The sequence below is a fragment of the Panthera pardus genome, unplaced genomic scaffold, assembly GCF_024362965.1.
Source record: "Panthera pardus isolate Hobbes unplaced genomic scaffold, ASM2436296v1 HiC_scaffold_10, whole genome shotgun sequence".
NCBI lineage: Eukaryota > Metazoa > Chordata > Mammalia > Carnivora > Felidae > Panthera > Panthera pardus.
Window position 1 is genome coordinate 18402300 of NW_026526655.1, and position 19707 is coordinate 18422006.

Sequence of the window (19707 nt, forward strand, 5' to 3'; positions counted from 1 at the left end):
TCTCCTGGGTGGCTCAGTTGGTTAAGCGTTGAACTCTTGATTTCAGCTGAGGTCATAATCTCACAGTTTATGGGATTGAGTCTCAAGCTGGGTTCTGCGCTGAAGGCAGACTCGGCCTTCAGGGATTCTCTTTCTCCCTGTCCCTCTGCCTCCTCCCCTTCCTGCCACCACAAATAAATAAATAAACTTAAAAAAAAAAAACAACAAAGGACAGAAGAAAATCACTAGGGATTTTAAGGAAATGAATAGAATGATGTGATGTACAATTTTAAAAGACCACCCTACTACTGCTGGATAACGTATTGATAGAGGACAAGAGTGGAAAAGACAGGCCTGTTAAGAAGTATTGTTTTTGTCCAGGAGGACACTGGTAGCTTGGACTGGGCATTGCATAGAGCTGAGTATCTCTAGCTGGCCATGTACTCTACCCAGAGACAGCCTGAACTTCAGGCAGAATCCAGACCCTTATGGTCTCCAAGGAAACAGCTCCGGCCTCCTGTCACCATGGTAACCATGCTTCATCTGCCTGGATTGGTCGCTGTGGTGACATCAGCAGCCCTAAATGACTAATCCCCACAATGAGAACTGGTTGCCATGGTGCTAAAGTATGCATAAAAGAATCTGCCGCTCTTCTCCAAGTCAGGGTCTTTGAGTAACTCTAAAGCTATGGGGAAATGAGGGGAGGGAAGAGAAGATCAGATACTGGACCCAAGGGGAGGCCAGCTGTCAGGCAGTTGCTAAGTCACCATGCCTTAGGACTTGCCCAAATCAGGACTACTATTAGAGCTTATTATTTATTGGGAGGGGGGAGATGTTTTATGCTGTAGATGGGGGAGTCCTCCAGCATATATCCACACAAATTGCAAATCCCATGTTTCCTTCCACTTTAGAGCTTTTTAAACTTCTTCCTCCTCTGAGCAAAACTTTGTAGCTGATTAAGGTATCCCCATCCCTACACCCTGCATTGGCATCTAGAAGGGCAGGTCTAGGACAACCCGTTTTGGGATTTTTAAAGTGCGTTTTCATCAAAACTTTTCTGTGGGCTCCAACAAGAGCCTCTGAAGGAAAATATGGAGAGCCAGAATAGAGAAGATATTCGTGGTGGGGGTGGCGGCCTGGCTTTGGTTCCTTTCTCCTTCTAGTCATCATTCATAACATGACTGCAAGGTAGAGTAGAACCACAGCTGAACTGCAGTCATTCCTCACCCACCCACCACCCTTTCTGGTGGTTATTTTCCCCTTGGGAAAGGAACTTCCTCCTTTGAACTCCAGGTCCAATAGGCTGGAGAACCTGCTTTGTTTTCTGAGGTTACTACTCCCAGCATTAAGGCCCCCTCCAATTTCCCTGGTAGTTTGAAATCTTAGAAGGGAGAAAAGCTGAGTGACCTCTGTTCAACCCACCCAAAGACCAGTATGTTCTGTTTTCCTACAGCATTATATTTCTCAAAGCAGATTCATACTCATTTGCTCTTAGGCCTCAAATTATTTCTGTAAATAGTTTTCAAATATCATGTATAACCCAAGTCCATGATAACCACATAAACTTCCAGCTCCTGGTATGACAAAATAGTTTGTGTTAGTCTCTAACATTGAACATATGTACTCGAGACGAAATATAAAAATAAGCATTTGAAAGCATGGAGACCAACCAAAAGCAAGAAAAACTAGAGGGAATATAATCTTTGAAAAAAACAGAGTCCACAGGTGAGTCCCACATTTAACAGGCTTTCCTCCTAAGGACACTTCATGTTTCCCTACAGCACATAGGGAAATAGAGCATGGGCAGGAAAGTGGCAGTCTGACGGGCCTCTGAAACACAGGCTGGAACACAGAAATGACAGAGCAGCTGGAAACGAGGAAGAAATCTGGGAACTGAGTGAGCTACAGAGAGGTGAACCCCAAAATCCACATACAAATTTCCTTCAAATAGTTAACTACCTTTTAAATGGTACATGTTCAAGAAGAGATTTCAAGGAATCTAGTGGAAAAGTCAAATATCTGAGCAGGGATTTTGGAAGCTGCCACAGTGTGTTAAGGAGACCAAACGTGGGGTTCAGGACCCATGAAATTAGAAGGTCTTGGTAAACGCCCTGGGGTTTTCAGTAAAATCCCAAAAGGACCAAATTCTAGGTGTAAGCACAATGTCACAGCACTAAAGGATACAGCCTAGGATTAAGAACAGAACTAAAATGCTCCCGCCTTAACTAGGCTTCTCATAGTTCATGAGTTCAAGCCACACTTCAGGCTCTGTGCTGACAGTGCAGAGCCTGCTTGGGTTTCTCTCTCCCTTTCTCTCTGCCCCTCCCCTGCGCACTCTCTTTCTCTCTCTCTCAAAATAAATAAATAAACTTTAAAAAACAATACAATATAAAGATGAATAGCTAAAAAGTCAATAAAGTTGAATACTAAAAATTACTTGATTATTCCAAAAGAAAGGAGAGGAGAAACAATGGAAAATGGGTAAGACAAATAAAAAACAAATAACAAGGTAGCAGAACTAATCCCAAACATATCAATAATTACATTAAATGTAAGGAACTATTAAACAATCCAATCAAAAGGTGGAGATTGCCAGTCTGGATTTACAAACACAACAAAACAAAACAGAATCAAACTATATCTTGTTTATAAGACATATACTTTAAATATAATGACAGGGGAACCTCGGTGGCTCAGTCAGTTGGACGACAGACTTCGGCTCAGGTCATGATCTCATGGTTTGCGAGTTCAAGCCCGGCATCAGACTCTGTGCTGACAACACACAGCTGTCGCAGCTGTGACAGCTCTGTCTCCCTCTCTCTGCCCCTCCCCTGCTCACATTCTGTCTCTCTCTCTCTCTCTCTCTTCCTCAAAAATATGTGAACATTAAAAAAAATTAATAAAAAAATAAAGAAAATATAAATAAAGAAAAAAAAACTAAAAAGTCCCTAATTGCAACATCCTTCCAAATGATCCATGGGTCTAAGAAGTTACAAGAAAAATTAGAAAATATTAACCACTTGATAATTAAAACACAAAAAAGTCATGCTTAGAGGGAAATGTGTAGCTGTACATGCATTTACTGTGAAGAAGAAAACATGTGGGGCACCTGGGTGGCTCAGTCGGTTGAGCGTGCGACTTCCGCTCAGGTCATGATCTCCTGGTTCATGAGTTCGAGCCCCGCCGCTGGCCACTGTGCTGACAGCTGAGAGCCTGGAACCCCGCTTCAAATTCTGTGTCTCGCTCCCTCTCTCTGCCCTTCCCCTGCTCATGCTCTGTCTCTCTCTGTCTCAAAAATAAATAAAACATTTTTAAAAATTAAAAAAAAAGAAAACATGTAAATCAATGATAAACTATCAACTCAGGAAGTTCGAAAAATAAAGGAAATGAGACCCAAAGAAAATAAAGGGAAATAATATGTGATAACTTAAATGTCATGGACAAATTTCTTGAAAAATTTAAGTTTCCAAAACAGACATGAAAAGAAATAGGGTATCTTGAATAGTTGAAGAAATTAAATTGTAATAAAACTTTCTCACAAAGAAACTCTGAGCCCAAATGCTTGAAGAAGTAATATCAATCATGTACAAAGCCTTTCACAGAATAGCAAAAGAGGAAATGCTTTCTGACTGACTCGATGAACCAAATGTTGTGAAGAAAACAGGAGAAAAATCTCGGTAGGTTTGGGTTGTGAAACATTTTTAAGAAACAGAAAGCATTTGCCATAAAAAGATAAAATTGATAAATTGTACTTCCTCAAAATGAAAATATTTTGTTCTTCAAAAGACACAGTAAGAAAATTAAAATGAAATGTTCAGAGTTGGAGAAAATATTCACAAACCATTTATCTGATAAATGAGTTGTATCTAGAAGTACCAGAGAACTGTGAGTATTAGGGAATTATAAACACGTCTAGTTGTTATGTTCTTATCCAATTGCTGCTATAACAAATCACTTCAAACTTAGTGGCTTAAAACTACACAAATTTGTGAAACTCACTGTCTGGAAGTCAGAAGTCTAAAATCAAGATGTCAGCAGGGCTGTGTTCCTTCGGGAGTCTTAAAGGAAGAATCCATTTTCCTGCCTTTTTCAGCTTCTAGAGGCTGTTTGCATTCCTTGGCTTGTGGCTTCTTCCTGACATCTATCCAAACCTCTTCCAATGTCACATCTCCCACTACTGACTCTCCTCTCTTACAAAGACTCTTGTAATTATACAGGGCACACCTGGAAAATCCAAAGATAATCTCATCTGAGGTTAATCACCTTCTAAGGTTAATCACACTGCAAAGTCCCTTTTACCATATAACATTCACAGGCTCCAAGAGACTCTGACATGGACATATTTAGGGACCATTATTTAGCCTACCACAGATGTCTGGTATTGTGGTTATATAGGAAACTGGGGATGAGTTAGGATGGTTCTGGGGGCGGTAAAAAAACAAAAACAAAAACAAAAACAAAAAAAAACAAGGGGAGGAGTTGGCTACGCGTCCGCAGGGGACAGGGTCCGCCCGCGATTGGCCAAGCTGCCAAGGGAGGGTTGTGCAGATCCAACCCTCGCTGCAAGTGGGAAGCTACAGTCCAGTTTAGCCCCTCCTGCTGCTGTCTCTACTTTCTCTGCAACTTAGGAGGGGAGTGAACGCGCTGATCCCGGGAGAATGCAGCACCTACTGTGGTCTAGGGGTTCTGGGGGGCTTCCGCTACTCCTCTGCTTCGTGCTGCTGAACAGCCGCCCAGGGGGCTGCAGCGACATTAGTGGCCACGGTCAGGAGGAAACCTGGGGGAGGGGGTGGGGAAGGGCAGGCCAGAGAGCGATCCTGAGAGAAGTGGGTCGGGGGCCTCAAGGTTAGGAACTTAGGAGGAAAAGTATGAGTATGTGTCTGAGAACGTGAAAAGAGACAAATGTGGGAGCGTCTCGTAGAAAGAGACGCAGCCCTGGGGTGGGGCTCCGCATGTGGGATCTGGACCTAAGAGAAGCGAACTCAGGGAAGATTGTGAAGGAGAACGGGAAAATAAGTGGGCAGAGGGAAGTAAGCCCCGCCTATGCCGGTACAGGAGAAGACGCACCGAGGGACCAAGGAAGAGAGATGCCAGGAGCTGAGGGATAGGCAGGATCTCTGGACAATAGGAGCAGGGACCCACGGGTACGGGCGTCCTGACTCCAGAGGGAAAGCTGAGCCGAGAAACGAGCCAGGGATTCATCATAAGCCCTCAGAGCCTGGCGTCTGCGATCTAATTTCTGATAAGAAGGAGAAGGCTAAGCTGGGTAAAAGAGAATGGAGGGGAAAAGGCCCATCCTTCTTCCTCTCCCTCCACTCAGCGCCCTCGGGGGAGACCAGCGCTGACTCACGTCTGAGCAGCCAGAGACTGACTGCGCAGACTCGAGGATTCCAGTGCCAAGAGCGTGGGGAAGAGGGCGCAAACTCCTAGTCTGACGCCAACTTTCCTCGCCGGATTCTTGGATTTAGAGGCCAATGCGGAGGACTCGTGAAGAACTGTGGGAGGAGGCCTGGTGGCGGTTGACTGGAGGAGTGTGTGTGTGTGCTGGTGGAGGGGCGGGGGGCGGCGGGGGGGACGTTCTTGTAGGGATGCCTCGCCCTCTTTGCCGCTCAGACGCCTCTTCCTAGCCAGGTTTCGGCCACCCCCTCAGCACCACGGACAGCGCCAGGTGCTTTGTGCGTTCTGGCAGAGGGTGTCCAGGTCACCAGTTTTCCTATCAGTCCTGGGATCAATGCCTCAGACAATGATCTCCCCTTCCAGAAGAAGTTCTTATCTTTCTCAGTAGGCTGCTGGAGGTTCTACTCCTTCCTAAAGGCAGGGAATTGGTATGGGGATCCATTTGATTCCAGAGGACAATTCCTTTTTAATGCCTGTCCGTAATGACTCATGGTAATTCCATTACATAAAAAAAAATGGACTTTGCCAACTCTACCCCGTCTACCCGGAATAATGAAAGTGTTATAGCATTAGGGATTGTTCTCCCCCACACCCTGTCCTTCTCCTATGCAGTTAGACAAACTGGTTTTCTGGACAAGGATCCAGACACACAAATCCTGTACTTACCAATACTTCCTTCCTCTAAGGATTCCAGGCCTCCGTTCTAATCCCCTCCAGGATTTCAGGCCTTCTTTGAGATGCAGCTCACCTGCTTCCCATGCCCCACTTATCACCTGATTATCCATTCCAGGTGTGTAGCTTTCTGAGCGTCTTCTTAGTTCATCCTCCACAGGCTGCTTTGCTTGCAAGCTCTTACCTGGAAAATGGCATCAAGGGAGAATGAGGTGCAGGTGCTGAAGAACAGGGCAGGTGGTGATGGGGGGGGAGGGAAAAATGAAAAGAAGGAGGATTTGTAAGGAAGAAGGGTCTGGTGAGAGGAACAGAGACCAGGGAACCCAGGGGTGATAGTGAAAGACAGCTGCTTTTCTTCAACTGGGATTTAAAAAGCTTCTGGCCAAGCTCTCTTGCTGATTCCACCATTCTGCCCTTAGATGGTCACGGCCAAGTGGGAGTGGGGCAGCTCTGGCCCCTCCAAGGATTTGTCTCTATAGTCTTCCAGCACTTGCAAGTTGTACTCCAGCAGATTGTGCCCCTAAGTGAGTACAGGCTGGGAAGAGAGGCTGGAGCCTGATCAGAAAATTGGGGTGGGTGAGTGAGGGGCTGTTTGATCTGTGGATGGGCTTTCTTTGTCAGATTTCTCTACTTGAAACTTTCCTGTCATGCTCACCTCATGGAGAAGGGGGTATGACTGCAATGGGGGTGGATAGGTGGACTGTTTGACCTTGATCACCCTGGAAGAACCCAGCAGAGGCTTCTAGAAGAAGCCAGCATCCAACTCCTTCTGATGAGCTCCAACCCATAGTGCTATCTGAGTTTTTCCATAGCCAGGAATCCTTAAGTTCTCAGCCAGAACACACACACACCCTCAGCCTCTGAGTAGGAAGCAGAGCAAATGGATGACTAGTAGAGAGGAGGAATGAAATGGAGTGGAAAGTCCCTTGGAGACAGATGGCTGATGCTTCCTTAGAGCAGAATTTAATGAATGGGGGAGGGTCAGATAGGAAATCTACCTTGAATTCATATGATTGGTACTACTGCTGATGTCTAATATGCGTGTAATGCCTTAGAGCAGCTGTTCTCAAAGTGCATCCCAGGACCAGGAGCATCAGCACCACCAAAGAACTTGTTAGAAATGCTAATTCTTGAGCTTCACCCCAGATCTACTGAATCAAGAACTCTGGGGGTGGGAAACAGTAATTTGTGTTTTAACAAGGAAGTTCCGATGCACACTAAAGTTTGGGAATCGCTTCCTAAGAGTTTTCTAAGCACTCTTTACATCCCTAATCTCTTTTAATCCTCACAATAGCATCAAATGAACCAGCAAACAGAATATAATCCTAGTTGAAAATTTATTGCACACCAGGCACTATGCTAAGCAACTTTTTTTTTTCTAAATTTAATGTTTATTTATTTTTGAGAGAGAGAGACATAGCACAAGCAGGGGAGGGGCAGAGACAGAGGGAGACACAGAATCCAAAGCAGGCTTCAGGCTCCGAGCTGTCAGTGTCCCAGGTGTCAATTCACCACATCCTTTCACCCTGCAGGTTTGTTCTGGAAGGATGACATCACCCAGGGTGTGATGACCCAGAAGATGGGGCACATCAGCAGATTCTACCCCCAAGATCCATGTCTGAGGCATGGATAGGCAACCTTTCCCACCAAAACCACTGGGATAAGGTATGAAAGGCCTATGGTTGATCCACACATCTAACAGACAGACAGCAGGGAGAGAACAGATATTAAAACTGCAGGTAAGAGCTGCTGGCAGGACTATGAGAATGATCTGGATGTTTTGTCTAGGCTCCACAAAAAACAGCTCCATTAGCCATTAGTGATATCTGCAAAGGGAGAGATGGATGTTAGCAGGCCTACCTCCCATCTGTCATCCCTGTCTCTTCTAGGGGCAAGCAAAAGGAGAAACTTTGACTCCTATTCCCCAAGGTAAGACTTATGTGTCTTCTCAAGCATTTTAAATCCCTGACTTTGGATCCTGCCCTTTCCCTTCTGGAGCCCTGTCATCCTTTTCTGCCTTCTTCTTGATTTCTGGCTTCCCCCCTCCCAGAGCCCAATGGCCAAAGTGAACAGGGATCAATGTTTTACCTCTGAAGTGGATCTGAAGACCCTGAAACGAGAGGTGACCAACCCTGTCAAGGTAAGGGATTGACTTTTTCTCAGGAGTTTGGAATCACCAAGAACCTGTTGAAATGAGGGAGGCAGCTATGAAGGGAATGAATATTGAGGTGTGAACAGATAAGCTGAAGGTCTTTTCTTTCCCAATCGAAAGGTACCCCCACCCTCCTTCTCTCTCACAGAAACACCTGGGGGTATCAGTATGAGAGGTTGGGAGGGCAGATGTGGAAGCCTCTAAAGAAGAAATTATCTATAGGTTGTGCATAGGCATTGAGTCTAAAATAGGCATTGAGGGGCACCTGGGTGTCTCAGTCAGTTAAGGGCCTGAATTTGACTCAGGTCATGATCTCGTAGTTCATTAAATTCAAGCCCCATGTAGGGCTCACTGCTGTCACAACAGAGCCTGCTTCAGATCAATCCTCTGTCTCTCTGTGTCTCTCTGTGCCCCTCCCTCACTGTGCTCTCACTCTTTCTCTCTCTTTCTCATCTCTCAAAATAAACATTAAAAAACAAAATAAAATAAGCATTGAAAATTGCAAAGTTTATTGCCAAGTTTATCTGTCTATCTATCTATCTATCTATTTATAGTGAGTTCTATGCCCAATGCAGAGCTCAAATTCATGAACCTGAGATCAAGAGTCGCATGCTCTATTGACTAAGCCAGCCAGGCACCCCTAAAATTACCAAATTAAAAACAATTAAAAAGTCCTTTTTTTCTCTCCGTATACTCCTTTGCATACAGCAAGGGATAGCAAGGCTCCTTTGGATAAATGGGAGAGGTAGTCCAGAGGCCTTCACATTCAGCACTCCTTCCCCTCCTTGCTCTACCCTGTGGCCTGGGCAAGTCACCTGGGCAAGGCTCTGGGTTATCTCTTTGAGATGCTTAAACTCTTCAGAATCCAGATTAAAAACACCCATCTAGCACTCCCATCTATCTTTATAGATAAGACATTGGGGCCCAGGCTGGTCAAGGGATTTACTCACAGCTACATAGTAGGTTCATGGCAAAGCCAAGACTGGACCCAGGGCTCCTGATTCCCAGACATTTCACAGGGGCACATCCCTTGCCCTTCCTCTCAGGGACTGCAGTGAGAATTGGGCTGTTCCCAACGTCCAACTCCTCCACATTAACAAAAGTCTTCTTTTTTTTTTTTTTTTTTTTTTGGACTAAGACCTAAATTACAAGAAGGTGGCAGCCAGAGGAAGGTATAAAGGATGGTCATCCCAGGCAGAGAGCAGTGACAAATGTCCTGAAGCAAGTATACCATTCAGGTTAAAGGAACAGGTGGAAAAGTCAGTGGCAGAAGATTAGGTTGGAGAAGTAAGCCCAGGACTGGCCATATAGGGACTCATGGATTTTATTTTAAGTGTAGTGGCAAGTTAACTGGGAAGTTTTAAGGAAGCCCTAAACAATCATAATGTGATACATGATTTCAAAAGGCCACTCTTGTGATGTTGGGGTATAGGCTGTGAGAAGAGCAAGCATAGAAACTGAGAGCCTGCAAGAAGCCTGCACCACAGGGAGCTTCCAGCCCTGCATGCTCTCCTAGGAAACCAGTCCCCACTCCATCAGAGAGCAGCTGGTCTTCCTAAGTCTGGATTGGTTGTTAGGTCAAGGCATCCAGAGCTAGGTGACAGATCCACTTTCAAAGGATGGTTGCCATGGTGTTTCTGTAAATGCAAACAAGGTGCTGCCATTCTTCTCCAGCCCAGAGCCCCAGGGAAAAGCATGGGAGAGCTGGAGAACTCTTTGTGGGAGCCAGAAGGACAGACAATGGGTGGGCTGAGTCATTGTAGCTTACTCAAATCAGGCTGTTATTGAAGCATTTTGTGAGGGAAAGTAGGTGAGCAAGAGGCCACCTTCCCACATACTGATTCCAATCCTTTGTTTCTTCTTGTTTTAGGACTTCTTTGAGCCACCCCCCACTGTGGGCCACAACCTTGTTGCTGATTGAGACCTCATATGAAGCCTCTCTGCCCCAGTGCCCTCTGCCCTCCAGAGGGGCAGTTCTAGGATGACCCAAATCTGGATCATTAAAGTGGACTTTTGTGCAAACTCTTTCTGTGATTTGTCTTGAGGTAGGGGGGGTGGGGTCTGGACACGGCCAGAGCCTCTGAAGTGGAAGAGTAGGGGTGGACCAGAACAAGAGTGCAGTGAAAAAGAGCACAGCTCCTTGGTGCTGGTGGAATGCTGTCTTGTCTTCCCTCCAATGACCATTCCTGAAGTGGAGAAAGTGGAGGTGGGACCACAGCTGGAATGCAGCCTTCCCCACCCACGCCTGCCTGCACTGTGTGGTCTAGTTGCATACCCTTCCATGTCAGACAGGCCTGGACCCTGCTGTTTTATGAGGGTCTCCATCTCCAGCATTACCACTCCTGCCAGCCATCTCCCAATCACCCTGTTCCCAAGAATCAACAGAGAAGTGCTATAACCAAAGTGTGCACACGTTAAACATTTTGATGGCTCCTGCCAGTTTCCTCCTGACACCTGAAAATCTTAAAAGGGAGTGGGTAATCTGACCAACTAGGTTCAGCCCAACTGAACACCAGAATATCCTATTTGCAGAGCTTTATGCTTCTCAAATATTCTCACACTCACTGGATACTCACAAGTGTAAACAAGTGGGCAGGTATCAGTATTTGATTTCTCTAAGTATATGTGTGCATATACTAATAATCATATGGCAATAAACATAAGTTTATATACTTTATTGGATATGTTATACTTCAATAATAAAAAACAATAACTAGGAGCCTCTCAAAGTAAAAAATGTAAAAAGTGAATAGGAGAAAAGATGTTTCTGAAATGGATGATTTGCTCTCCCTGCTATCAATACTTAGTATGAAGAAGCTATAGTAATTAAGGAAGTGTGGTGTTGATGTGAGGATATACAGGTAGATCTATGAAACAAAGTGCCCAGAAATAGGTCCACAACAATGCGGATACTCTATAATAAAGGTGGCCCTGCAGACAGAAGGTAATATTTTCAATAAATAGTTCAGAAACAATGGAGTACCCTTGCAAGAAAAATTCACCTTTGTCACTTTAACTTAAAATGTACACACAAATAGAATCCAGGTGTATTATAGGTCAATGTGAACAATTAAATGATGAAACTTATTCTATACTTAAAGCCATTTGGTGGTTTTATTTCACTTCTCTGAACTTCTATTCTGCAAAACTTTGTAGATAAAGCATTTAGAGGATAGCACAAGAATAACTTCATGTCCTGATAGTTGGAAATGACTTCTTAAGGAGGAAACAAAAGTGCAATAAATAAAGGAAAAGATGGTACATTTGATATATTAAATTAAGAATATCTACAAACTTGGGGCACCTGGGCGGCTCAGTTAAGCGTCCAACTTCGGCTCAGGTCATGATCTCATGGTCTGTGAGTTTGAGCCTGCGTTGGGCTCTGTGCTGACAGCTCAGAGCCTGGAGCCAGCTTCAGATTCTGTGTCTCCCTCTCTCTCTGACCCTCCCCCATTCCTTCTCTCTCAAAAACAAACAAAAAGAATATCTATAAACTCTTTGAGCTCAAGAAAGACCGTTTTAGGATATACTATTATCTCTGTCATGTGAATGCCAACTTCTCCCAGCTGTCTTCTCTGATAAGAATGGAAAAGGATGAATTTCCTAAGTCAGTGTTGTCTGGTAGAAATATAATTTATAATTATATACGCAATTTAAATTTTTCAAAAAAAAAAACTAAAAATATAATTTTATAGTAGTCACACGTTTTAAAAAGTAAAGAAGAAACAAGGCAAGTCTGTTCTCTTTAAAAGTGTGGCTCGGAGAGATATTTTTTACTTGATGGCCCACAGAAAATCACACTGGTCTATAATTTGTTGTTGTTGTTTTGCCTTTTAAATAGGCCTTTATTATAAATTTAAAATCTAGAGAAGCTCTTTTTTTCCCCTACCCAATGAGTTCACAAATGCAGACATTGGAGCAAGTTCTTCATTTAAAGATATCGTTTATGAATTGGTAAAAGATGATACCCTTGGGCACTAGTGCAGCTTCTAATAGGCAGTGCAATCCACAGACAGTCACCGTGCCAAGGCCAATAAGGTTACCTCACCATCTAGAATTTATAGTTTAATTCCTACCCTTAACAGGGAAGGATAAAATTTATGTGGTCCAAAAGGGGAAAACTATACCCAAAAGATAGTCGTGGATGAGTCTCCACATTTTCCATTCAAGGTGATATTGACTTTTCCTGTCCCACTAGCCCTTGGGATGTTTCCCCATATGTAGTACTATTATTCTTTATCTCATTCTGCACCAAAGTGAATTAAAATCTTCTTTGATTATAGCATGATATTGGGAGGTAACCAGTGATATTTAAATATGTTGGCTTGTAAGTGATTGAACTTTCAGTGAGAATACTCCATGGGCACTCTTCAGTTTTGATTCCACAAGAAGAGACTAGGTAAAGAAACTCAAAAAAGTCCAACAGCCCTCCAGTTGTAGGACAGCCAGTTCCCAGATATATTTCATAATGCTGGGGTTTCTGGTAATGCAAATAAGAATTTTGTTTAATTCTGACCTGAAGCCAGTGCTCATTACAGGTTACAAACACATCCTCAAAACCACAAATCAACACAAAAAGCATGAGGAGCCCTCCGGACAATCCAACATGTCAGAGGAAACAGGAAATCACACTGGTCCATTATTTTGATGATATTGTGGCAACTGAATATGATGAGCAGAAGGTAGCATGAACCCTAGATGTCATAAGACACATGCATGGAAGAAGGACCTCAAGAAAGCTCAGAGTCCTGCCACATTAATGAAGTTTCTAGGGTCCAATTGTCTGTGGCATGTCGAGATGCCCTCTCTAAAGTGAGACACTTGCAATAAAAAAGAGACAATACTCTTTGTGGAAGAATGGGCCTCTTTGGCATTTGAGGCAACAGAAAACACATTTCAACTCTAACCCATGAGGCTTTCGTATGGCCTGAAACAAGGGAACATTCTGCAGGAATTCCGAGTGGCAATGCAAGTAGTCCTTTCACTTGATAATTATGACCAGTGGCCTCAGGAGCAACGGAAGTGTCTGTAGTAGACGGAGACATCACGTGAATCTTATGGCAAGCCCCAGTAAGATTATTATAATGTAGATCCCTAGGATTTTAAAGGAAAGCTGTGCCCTTTTAGGCCATCAGCTATTCTCCATTTGAAAAGCAGCTTAGTTTCTTACCAGGCCCTGGAATACTGAACACCAGGCCATGGGACAACCAGTAATTATGCATTGGGTATTATCTGATCCAGTAAACCATAAAATTGGAGGTTCATCACAGCGTTTTACTGTTAAATAGAAATGGTGTATACATGACTGGGCCCAAGAAGATATGGATTAAACAAGTTACATGAAAAGATAGCCCAGATTCCTTGCTTCACTTATTACAGCCTTCTGGGGAATTCTCTATGACTGCCTAATAGAGTGGGGGGAAAGCACAGAGACAATTTATACATGTTTGCACAAAATGCAGTCAACAGTTAGAAATGGAAGGATGCTACATTACAGCACAATTCAGAAGTGTCTGTGAATTACATTGGTGAAGAGCAATCCTTTCTGTGGGAAGTTTTGTTGGTAGATCTGGTGGTCCACTCAGAATTGAAGAGGAAAAAAATTGAAGTATTCGTCTATACTGATAACAGTATTCATGAATAACAGGTTGGTTGGCTGATCTGGGATTTGAATAGAACAAGATATGAAAATCTGTGACCAGAAAGTCTGAGAGGGTTCACTTGGGAGGAACAGTGTGAAGACAGTCGTGGTTTCCTGTGTAAATAATCATGAGAAGAAGTAGACTGTAGGAAAGATTGTCAGTAATGAGGTTATGAAATGACCAATTCTGTGGATAACATTCATCCTCTTTCCCCAGGCCCCCTGGTGCTTTCTTAATGGGTCCACATATCAATGGATGTGGGGCAGGAAATGCATGGGCTTACCAACATGAATTTCCCTCCTCCTGAATGGTACGGTTACAGCCCACCTGAATACCAATTTGCTTACAGCAAAGGATAATGTTGAGCTCCCAAAATGGCACACCTGGTGACAGATTTTTATTTTGAACCTCTTTCACCATGAAAAAAGGCAGTGAGGAACACCTGGGTGGCTTAGTTGGTTGAGCATTCAACTCTTGATTTCAGCTCAGGTCATGATCCCAGGATCATGAAGTATGCTTAAGATTCTCTCTCTCTCTCTCTCTCTCTCTCTCTCTCTCCCTCTCTCCCTCTCTCCCTCTGTCCCTCTCCCCCACTCATACTCTCTTTCTGTCAAGAAGAAAGAAAGAAAGAAAGAAAGAAAGAAAGAAAGAAAGAAAGAAGAAAAAACAGAAGGAAGGAGGAAGGAAGGAAGGAAGGAAGGAAGGAAGGAAGGAAGGAAGGAAGGAAAAAGAGGGGTGCCTGGGTGGCTCAGTCGGTTAAGTGTCCAACTCTTGATTTCAGCTCAGGTCATGATCTCGTGGTTCGTAGATTCAAGCCCCACATCAGGCTCTGAGCTGACAGAGAGGAGCCTGCTTAGGATGCTCTCTCTCCCTCTCTCTCTCTGCTCCTTCTCTTTCCCCTCCCCTGTTTGCACTCTCTCTCTCTCTCTCTCTCTCTCTCTCTCTCTCTCCCCCTCTCTCTCTCTTTCTTAAAAATAAACAAATAAACAGTTTTTAAAAAGAAAAAGGAAAAATGGCAGTGAATTATATTCTGGATATGGATTTGCCCTTTCTGTCCTCAATACTTCTGATAATGTTCACTCACCATTAGTGAACTTATGGAATGATTGTTTTATCCATCCCCAAGAGTTTTGGGACTAAGGAGTAAAGGTCAGAGTGGCCCCCTCACTATTATACCTCAAAATATCTGAAGGAACCTGTGCTTCCCATCTCCTGAATAATGAGTTTTCAGGTCCTAGTGCCCAAGAGAGGAATGTTTTCCCATAGTCATAGTCATAGTCATAGTCATAGTCATAGTCATAGTTGAACTGGAAGCTGAGACTACCACTCAGTCACTTTGGGTTCCTCATGCCACTGAACCAATAGACAGATATGGGTATCACTATATTAGCCACAGTGATTGACTCCAATCACTGTCTGGCTGTGAGTTGACAAAGGTCTACATTTCTTTACCTGTCCATACCTTTATAGGTAGTTCTTTTATTAAACTCTTCAGATTTACTTTGACTGAGTGTACCATAGTTTCTGGACAAGTTCAAAGCATTAGACTGTACACACGTGAAGAGAAAATTAATAAACTGGACTGTAGTTCAAAAGAAAATATCCAGAATGAAGTATAGACAAAAGAATGGAAGATACAAAAGATATGGTAGAACCATAAAAGATACTACATGACAGTCTAACATACATTGACTTGGAGTTCCAGAAGGAAGGGAACAAGGAAATGGGGTAGAATCAATTTTTAAGATGACAATGTCGGGGTGCCTGGGTGGCTCAGTTGGTTGAGTGTCCGACTTCAGCTCAGGTCATGATCTCACAGTCCATGAGTTCGAGCCCCACATCAGGCTCTGTGCTGACAGCTCGGAGCCTGGAGCCTGCTTCGGATTCTGTGTCTCCCCCTCTCTCTGCCCCTCCCCTGCTCATGCTCTGTCTGTCTCTGCCTCAAAAATAAATAAAAACATTTAAAAAATTTTTTAAGATGATAATGTCTGAGAATGCCTCAAAATTGATGAAAGACATCAAGCCATGTATTCAAGAAACTGAATCTCAGGGTGAATAAATGGAAAGAAATGTCTCTCAAATCACAACGTATTAAAACTGTTGACAATCAAAGATGGGTTACCTCTAAAAGAGTAACAATTATACTTCAGATGATTTCTCAAAAAGAGAGAGGGGGAGGGAGAGAGAGAAAAGGGGATCAAGTGAGCTGATACTTAAAGTTTGCTGCTAGGATATACTCTCTACCTTCACCCTATTTTCTGTCTCAGGAGGTTAACCTGTATGTACTATTTCAATGAGCTCCCTTTTCCCCTGGATTCTGGTTAGGACAATGGGAATACTAGGAGAGATCAGAGGGAGGGAATGAGGAGAGAGAATAAAAGTTCTTTTTCCCCAGCTTCCTGCCTGTGAGGTTGTTACAGGCTGTCCATTCCCCCTGGCACATACGTGCAACAGGAAACATGTACAATGGTATATACACAGTCACACTATTCATGATAACCCAAGACTGGGGATAATCCAAAATCTATGTATATTTACTTTTCTTTATACTTTCATGACCCAACCATGCATTCTTAGGTTAAAATTGTAAATGAAAGCAAAGAAACATGGTCAAAAAGAGAATGAATAATGGCTACCTTTGGAAGAGTAATGACTGGGAAACACAAGGTTTTTAGGGTGCTAGAAATGTTCTATTTCTTGACTTGGGTTACATGGGTGTTCATTTTGTGATAATTTGTTAAGTTGTTCATTTTGGCTTTATGTATTTTTCTGTTTGTTTTATTTCACAATTTACAAAATTTTTAAAAAGGAAATAAATGAGTGAAGTGATAAAGATGGCAGGAGGAATTGTGGAAGGTGAGGAGAATTCCCCGAGTATATTTTATTATATAGTTTTGATTGCTGAAAAATGTAAATATTTTACATATTCAAAAACTAAAATTATATATAAAGTAAAAAAAAAACCCTAAAATTGAAAACAAACTGAAACAAACCAAATTGTATATCAAATTGGTAAAAATGACTACACAAAGAACTATTTCAAGTGACTTTAGGAAGCAGTATTTTGATGGTATACCCCGAGGGGTTATAATCCAAGGACAAAATAAACTACCACACATCTTAGATGTCCTTATAGTTTTATTAGTTGAGTAATGTTTATATTATTATTTGTAAATTATTGTATGTATATTGTAAAGATTACACATATAAGTGATTATATTAATGCTATAAGAAACCAAAGTTTTCAGTGTGAGAATAAAGAGATACCAGTACAAAATCAAGAGTGCAATAAAAATCACAGTTAAATTTTAATTGGTTGGGGTGCCTGGGTGGCTCAGTCAGTTGTGCACCTGACTCTGGATTTTGGCTTAGGTCATGATCCCAGGGTCGTTAGATGAAGTCCTGCATCAGGCTCCTTGATTAGTGTGGAGCCTCCTTGAGATTCTCGCTCTCTTCTCTCTCTCTCTCTCTCTCTCTCAAATAAAAAACTTTTTAAATTGGAAATATCAGTATGTGTGACTGTGGGTTTGTGTGTGCATGTATCTTAATATTCTAGCTCTGTGCACTGAAAGGGCCTAAAAGCAATATCACTTCAGTTTCCATTATCACCCTTTTTTTCAATGTTTATTTATTTTTGAGAGAGAGAGAGACAGAGTGCAAGCAGGGGAGGGGCAGAGAGAGAGATAGAGACACAAAATCCAAGCAGGCTCCAAGCTCTGAGCTATCAGCACAAACCATTAGATCATGACCTGAGCTGAAGTTGGACTCTTAACGGACTGAGCCACCCAGGCACTCCTCCATTATCACCCTGGAAACCCAGATCGTGGGGGAGCCTGGGTGGCTCCCAGGCTCCAGCCACCCCGTGTGGCTCAGTCGGTTATGCGTCTAACTCTTGATTTCGGCTCCAGGTCATGATCTCTCGGTCGTGATATTGAGCCCGGAATCCATGCCCAGCATGGAGCTTGGTTGAGATTCTCTCTATCCTTCTCTCTCTTTGCCCCTCTCCTGCTCTCTAAATAAATAAATAAATAAATAAATAAATAAATAAATAAAAACATTAAAAAATACCCAGCCAGATTGTGGTCTCTAAAATCGGTCCTTATTAAAAGCTACCAAGTATCTTTGGAAGAATGGCTGCTTTCACGTCTAGGGCAGGGAATAAAAAACATGAACTTGGCACATCTTGGAATGATAGAAAGTAAGAGAACTTTCAGTTATTAGTGGGATGTTTCAAAAAGACACCAAACCAGTTTAAAGGAGCTTTCATTTACTTATTCTGGGGCAATTTGAATATAAAAAAAGAATGATTACTGCAATTGATTGATGCTCATTGACTATATGAAAACCCATACTTCCCATAGTAATGCTCAAACAAGAAAAGTCATTAGGATGTTTCTTAAAAATTTATTTGTCACTGTCGAAGGTAGCTACTATACCCAAAATTCATTATGCTCCAAATTGGTAAACCAAAAAAATAAGAATGTATGCTACATTTCCAGCTGGAATTGTATTTCCGGTTGGAATTGTATTTCAGGGTAGGGGCGCCCAGGTGGCCCAGTTGGTTAAGTCATAGACTCCTGGTTTTGGCTCAGATCATGATCTCATGGTTCCTGATCTCCAGCCCCTGCATTGGGCTCTATGCTGACAGCATAGACAGAGGGATTCTCTCTCCCTCTCTCTCTGCCCCTTTCCTGCTCCCACCCTCTCTCTCAAAATAAGTTAAAAATGTTTAAAAAATTAACCTGATCCAATCAAGACATTAGATATAACTTCTAGTTTACAGTAAATGCAGGGGATACACAGGATAGATACAGGGCAAATACAGGGAGATCTATCATGAGGAAACAATCAGACAAATACAGAAGGCGGGGAGTTGTAAATAAAAACTAACCGGGTCTATCCAACAAGACATAGTCAAAAATGGGGGAGGGGCGTGTCTGTGTTCATTTAAAGAGAATTAAGAGACAAACCAAATGCAATGGTGGTCTTTGACTCCTATTTTGAACAAAACAGATGGAAAAAGGCATTTTTTGGAAACAATTTGAATTTTTGAATATAAACTGAGCATTAAATGATATTAGAGAATTACTGTAAATTCTGTTAGATGTCATAAAGGCATTTGGATTATGTGGGAAATACCCTTATGTCCTGGAGATACATAATGAGATATTTATAAGGGAAATATGATGTCTATCATTGACTCTTAAATACTAAAAAGAAACACATCTGGCAAAACAGCAGTCACTGTTAAGTCTAGATGATGTGTATATTGAGTATTTACTATGCACCACTATCTTTTCTTGTATTTTGGAAAATTTTCCCTGAAAAGTAAGAGAATAAAGTGATCCAATCTGAACTTTAGAAAGCTCACTCCCTACCTTATTGGGCGAGAAGAGTGAAAACAAGAGACTAGTTAGTTGATTACAATAATATTAGTGATGAAAAAGCACCGTGACTTAGATAAAGTAGTGAGTAGGGAGGAAAGGAGTAGATAGGAGATATATTTTGCAGTTAGAGAAAGAAAGAAAGGAAGAAAGGAGAAAGAAAGGGGAGTCAGGGCTAATAACTAAAGAGAATATGCGTCATGCGTTTAGTATATGCCAGTGCAGTCCTTGTTCTAAGTGACCCACATGCGTTAACTCGTGTAATCCTCACAACCACCTTGCGAGGTAAGAATTATTGGCACCTCTTTTTTTACACGTCAGGAAACTTGGGCGCAGAGAGGTTAAGCAGCTTGCCCAAAGTTATACTCGCAGTAGGTGGCATTGCTAGAACCGGAATCCAGGCACACACATATAACCATCCCTGCTGTTAAGGATACCAGTACCATTAATTGAGACGCGTAACAGTACCTATTCTACTCAC

The 19707-nt window shown here is 42.6% G+C and overlaps 2 protein-coding genes across 2 annotated transcripts; one reads left to right on the forward strand and one right to left on the reverse strand.

Moving 5' to 3' along the window:
* The first annotated feature begins 1156 nt into the window (after positions 1-1156).
* On the forward strand, positions 1157-10222 carry RESP18 (regulated endocrine specific protein 18). The gene is given in 6 exon segments (XM_053901736.1): positions 1157-1167; positions 4547-4743; positions 6468-6572; positions 7581-7713; positions 8101-8188; positions 10071-10222. Coding segments are annotated over 6 exon segments (585 nt in total). The 3' UTR covers positions 10122-10222.
* Positions 10223-12278: 2056 nt separating this feature from the next.
* OOSP4A (oocyte secreted protein family member 4A) lies at positions 12279-13422 on the reverse strand. The gene is given in 2 exon segments (XM_053901740.1): positions 12279-12790; positions 13371-13422. Coding segments are annotated over 2 exon segments (564 nt in total).
* Positions 13423-19707: the final 6285 nt, after the last annotated feature.